Source organism: Gymnoscopelus braueri (genome assembly GCF_963280865.1).
Source record: "Gymnoscopelus braueri genome assembly, chromosome: 23".
Lineage (NCBI taxonomy): Eukaryota > Metazoa > Chordata > Actinopteri > Myctophiformes > Myctophidae > Gymnoscopelus > Gymnoscopelus braueri.
The window spans coordinates 19,554,492-19,560,491 of NC_137625.1; the positions used below are offsets into that span (position 1 = coordinate 19,554,492).

Sequence of the window (6,000 nt, forward strand, 5' to 3'; positions counted from 1 at the left end):
AGGACAACTCATGAATGGATAAAGACAACTATTAACTACTATATTTTTATTGAATATAAAATGAGCAATATACATGTATTTATTATGGTTTGGCGATGAATTGGATCTGCTTTTAGGTACTCTGATAAAGCGCATCTCCCAACCAAAGGGACTTCCCCGTACATAAACAGCAGATCCAAAACGACAGGTGGTAGCTGGGGTGGTGGAGGGTGAGCAGCATTATTTTTATCAAGACAGCGGTGGTAAGAGCAGAAGCATCAGCATGAGCAGCAGCAAAAGCAAGCAGGTAGTAGTGCAAACTTCCAGTTTAAATAGAGGGGTCTGAGAATTAAATGAGTTCACCGAGTTCCCTGACAGAACTTGCTCTGCGCATGTCTGTGCCAAGTGCGATGCTCATAAAGTCAAAGCATTAGACGGTACAAGAACTATTCCAGTCCATTACTTTAACTTAACTGTATAGTGCAAACACACAGACAGCATAGGTTTTTCGGCACTAATTATTGTCTATTATGTCTCAATTTCTCCAATCCGCTTTTAACCTACAATTCATACGTTTTATGTGTCTACCGATGAAGAGAGGTCATTTGCAGCAATGTCAAAACTACAATGAAGATGGCGGCGCATCTAGTATCCAATCTGGTGCACCGTTTGCTTCAAATAACTTTACTGACACAGTAAAGTAAATTACAATGTCCTCAATGGAAGAATAGGGACCAATGCAGATGTGCCATATTTTATTAACATACATAAAATAAGAAAAGTATTCGTTAAAATAAATCCCGGAGTGTAGCTTTAATTTACGAAACTAGCAGTAAATCAACATGTGGCTTTAATTGTCTCTGCCAGGCGAAAGGCATGGCCGAGACTACATTTAGCACCCTGTCCGTCCGTCCGTCCGTCTGTGGTTCCGTCTGCGGACAGCTAATCTCCGGCACCGTTGGCTTGATCGCACCAAAACTGTGCACACACACTCCCTGGATGCCAGAGCAGAACCTCTGCCCCCATTTTTTTTTGTCCAAACATCACACAAATCGGTACACAGTAATAGTCATTAAACGACACATCAGACAAGGCTGCTTGTCATGCACAGAAAGATCCTGTGTTCATTTATCAATGTGCATTATGTAACCAAATCGACCATTACGGGTCTCATTTAGCTACTCAGAGTTAAATGATCACTCAGGGGTTTACTGTGTAGGCAGGTCAACAAAGGAGAGTTCAAAAATAAAGGAGCACAGTGTAGACACACCAGCGCACGCTGTGCCGGTGAGTCAGTACAACAACAGCTTCTGGGTTTTGTCCTCCCTTTCTTTGTCCTCTTAAAAGAAAAGTCTCCCCTAGTAAATACCAGACTCTGACCCACATCACGACAACAGTGGCTGACAACTTATTTTCTGCTTTCTATTCTGTCTGCGTCTCTCAGAATCGTGCGTTTCTCTCTCTCTCTGCCAGGCCTCAGTCAGTCACCTTATAAATCACCATGACAGAACTAGACTGCGATAAAAACCTCTGAAAAACAGTGGGAGATAGAAAGTAAGAAAGAGAAAGCGAGAGATAAGAGCAGAAGACAGGAAGATCCGTGGAGAGAGAGATAGGAAAAGTACGAGAAAGAGCTGGAGAGCTGGTAGTTTGTTAAGTAAAATAAATGTATCGATTTTTCCTCTCTTCCTCCTTGACCCCAACAACTGCTCCCTCCATCCCTCCTTTCTTTTATCGTTTTTTAAAATGATGTATTTTTCTCATTTGGGCGTGGTGTGCACGTGTGTGTATCCATATTTTATGTGTGCGTGCAACCTGTGCGTGTATACTCACGGTCTATCATGGTGACAGCGGTCTCAGTGGCCGGCGCGCTGGTCAGACCCTCAGAGCTCACTCTGACCGCCACCACGTAGCGGCGGTGAGCCTCCAGACGCTCCAGTGTCACCGAGCCGTCGGCGGCGGACAGCCGCAGCGCCGCCGTCAGCTCGCCGTCCTCGTGGCGACGACACTCGACCTCGTAGGAGTCAAAGTCGGCGACGGGCGGCGACCACGAGCAGGACAGGGAGGAGGAGGAGAGCGGAAAACAGTGGATGCTCTTTAATGGAGAGGGGTCTGGAGGAGAGAGAGAGGAGAGGAGAGCATTAGAACTGGGTGGAATTTAACCGATCTACAAGCTCACAACGCAACACACTGTGATCTTGTAGATTGGATATTTTTGAGATTTGGTGTATACGGAGAAGAAGAAAAAAGAGCGGCCCAAGTACAGAGCTGACCCCGGTAAGTATTAGTTTACTAAGTACAGAGGGTTTTAACTGGTTAAATCCCCCACAATGACTCGGCATAATCCGTTCATTTTCGGTGGAACAGCTCTAGCTGCAGAACTGTTGACTCAATTGTCCTTCAAATGCCCACGAATCAAGTCATAGATTAGGGGGCATAGATAGGACACATTTTAAATGTATGTAAAACTTCTGTGTGCGTGCGTGTGTGCACATGCACGTGCATGCAAGTGTGGTGCAGTGGTTCTCAAAGTGGGGTCCGGGGACCCCCAGGGGTCCTTGAGGGGGTTCCAGGGTGTCCCCAGCTGAATGATTGATACAAATGGACACTTACAAGTCTGTAACTCAGAGAGTGTACAAATTTGTACACGCTCAGAGTTATGGGGGTCCGAGTTATGGGTGCCCTAAATTGAGGGTCCTAAAAACCAAAACCTTTGAGAACCACCGGTGCATCGATAGGAAGACCATAATAAAAACAAAAAGGTTCAGCCTGCAGATCAAACTCTTACTGGATGTTGTCAAACACATCCATAGCATACAGATGAGAGAAGCACACTGCACAGTATTCAGCTCCGCTGAGGCTTCATGTACAAGATTTATTCTGTGCAGTCATAGTTCCTCAGTGTTTATTCAGCAATGAGGAGATGCGAGTTGGGTCTCAGTGACCGGTTATAGGAATGTGAATTTACAATTTCAATGTATTTAAATGAATTAGCTTTTCTACTGCGGCTACCCTGAGCAGGGCTGCCTCGTAAAAAAAAAAAAAAAAGAGATCTTGTATCTCAAAGGGACTTCACCTGTATAAATAAAGGTCAAATAAAAAACAATAATAAATTATGATATGAATATGTTTTTTTTTCCTTGGTCATTTTTCTTTTTCTCGTGTGTTAAACTAAACAAGGGGAACTGAGAGATAGAGAGAGAGAGACGAATGTGATGAGTTGTAGAAAGAACAGAGGACACAGACGATGGCCTGCCGGATAATGTTTGATAGATTCACACAAGCTTTATATGGCGAAGGTCACTAAACACACTATCTCTCGCATGCACACGCGCACGGCACACAAATCTCCAGTGATCTAAAAGATTATGATAGCCATACAGTCTGCCATTGTCGAGTGATGAGATTATGTACCGTTAAAGGTAATGCCCTCTTATGTCGTTGACTCATGGTGACACTGGTTCCTTTAAGACAGTTATAAATATGGATACAGGAGGACAGAATGGTCTTCATGAGAATACAATGGGGATCTTTTAAAGGGACGGTTTGTTATCGACAAAGTGATGTAACACATCTACATCAAAACAAAAAAATCCTGCTATTGGAGCCACGTTTTCCCTATTCAAACTGAAGATGTATCTCTGTATCAGTGTAGTGGGTCTCGTTTGAAGCCACGCATTGTGGCACATCGTTAGCTTGAAAGTCACTTTCGGGGAGCAGCACGTGTAAAATCGGGCTTTATTCTAAAAGTTAATATTGCCTGGATACACCAGTGAAATGTGAGCTTTGAATATACGTATGTAAATCTTTCGAAACATTAGCTCCAGCGTTTTAAAAAACAGAGAGAGAACAACATTTAACTATTTAAATCTGAGTGTGTACAAAATAGACCCAAATGTATATATGAAACAGTTCAGGTAACCTAGAGGTCTTCATACAGTAGTTGAGACTTTCATTTGAGGCAGTGTTTGAGCAGAGGTTGTTTTAATGTTTTCAGCACTCTGTGGTGGACAGATTTGTTGACAGATCAACATGCATACTACATACTGTAAAGCACATAAAGCCTCATTACAGTACTTTGACTTTCACACTTGCTCATGGGGCTGGAGACCTTTTTCATAGCAGCCATATTGATGTGAAATAGTATGGTAAACAGCTGTTACTGTACCAATGACACTATTTAAGTTTCCATTCCATTTAGTGTAGCAGCAGGGGAGTATTCCAGTGACCCAACATGCACAATAGCAGCACCCTGACTTGACCTGGAACGCAGCCTTAATTAGCATCATTGGTAACACCTGTTTAACCATACTATTTCATGTCAACAAGTCTGCTGTGAAAAAGGTCACAACTGTAGTCCCACTTTTCTAGGTGGCCTACCCGACCCCTTTCCTGTTCATGTTATGTGTTATGTGTCTCCAGTTCAGACCTGCCGGCGAGCCAATCAAACGAATCTTTGGGGAAATGAACTGGAACATGAAATGGGTATTATATATCATATATGCCACCTTCTGAAAACTGGAACTACAGTTGTGCACAGAACCGACTGTGGGTGTTTCATTTAGGTGTTTCCATATATACCATCATTAAATGCGCCAGAGCTGTCCATGCTGCCACAATGGCTGCTGTGAAAAGGGTAGGATATACACATATTAACAGTGAAATAAGGTCTTCACAAACAGGAGTGTACATGCACCAACATAGAGCTATGGTCTGATTGAGGCATGAGACTTTAAAACAACAAGCACATGAAGAAAGTAGCTAAGACAGAAGACCTGTCACAGTATTTCTGCATCATTAACGTCCCTGTGTTTATGGACACATCCCAACATGTCTGTGTGTGGAGGTGTCCATCTATTTGTGTGACTGAAGAAAGACTTGATTATCATTGACAGCTTGCCAGGTAATTGTACGTACATCAATCACATCGATACTCACACATAAACACCCTGTCCACTGACTGCTTGGCTGATTGCCTGTCTCACTCAAGTGTCCGTCCGACCGTCTGTCTGCATCTGTACCTGTCTGTCTGTCTGTCTGTCTGTCTGTCTGTCTGTCTGTCTGTCTGTCTGTCCATTTTTCTTTTGGTTTATACATCAATTTTCCCAGACAGTTGCCTTACTATTATTCTATTGCTGAACCCTCTTTGGCATACATACTGTATGAACGTGTAATATAGTCACTGTCGGGTGAAAATCTTGTATGTCCAAAACAGTTACTTTTCAGGAAAAATTAAAATCTATTTGTTCCAATGGAGCTTTTAGATCCTTTATTTGTGTGTGACACTAGTTGTACGATGAAGTAGGGCATTCGTTTACGGACGAAAGCAACCATAAAATGATGAAATATGGACATACAAGTTTTTTTGCCTGACAGCGATCTATCTATAAATCTATTTACTATTTTTTACTTATTCAAACTAAGCCAGAAGTAACCCTCTCAATCCCCAATGTTTTTTCATTTAAATTGAACTTATTTATTTTTCTTTCTTTTGACTCCCCCCTCTCTAATGAATATGTTCAGTGCAGAACGGAACAGCACGCACAGTCCAATTGCTGAGCTCATCTGCTCTCTCTCTCTCTCTCTCTGAGTGTGTGTGTGTGTGTGTGTGTGTGTGTGTGTGTGCGTGTGTGTGTGTGTGTGTGTGTGTGTGTGTGTGTGTGTGTGTGTGTGTGTGTGTGTGTGTGTGTGTGTGTGCTTGCGTGTCTAATCAGTTCTGCGCCACAACCTACCCCACTGAGCTGCAACTTTGATTAAGTTAGATCCATCTCTCTGTGGGGTTTATGAAATGAGCAAACTAGGTTAAATGTGATATTGAGGAATGGGGTTGGACACACACACACACACACACACACACACACACACACACACACACACACACACACACACACACACACACACACACACACACACACACACACACACACACACACACACACACACACGACATAACAAAGTCCTATGACTGCCCGTTACCAAATATGTTACCAGATGACTTCCTGGCAAAAGAGCCCTGTGATC

At 43.0% G+C, this 6,000-nt stretch overlaps 1 protein-coding gene across 1 annotated transcript in view; it reads right to left on the reverse strand.

The window, feature by feature from the left end:
• Positions 1-6,000, reverse strand: part of ptprb (protein tyrosine phosphatase receptor type b) — a 66,138-nt gene that overhangs the window by 21,564 nt on the left and 38,574 nt on the right. Inside the window, exon 24 of the mRNA XM_080421848.1 lies at positions 1,813-2,091. Within this exon, the coding sequence (XP_080277974.1) occupies positions 1,813-2,091 (279 nt within the window). The remainder of the gene's footprint in view (positions 1-1,812; positions 2,092-6,000) is intronic.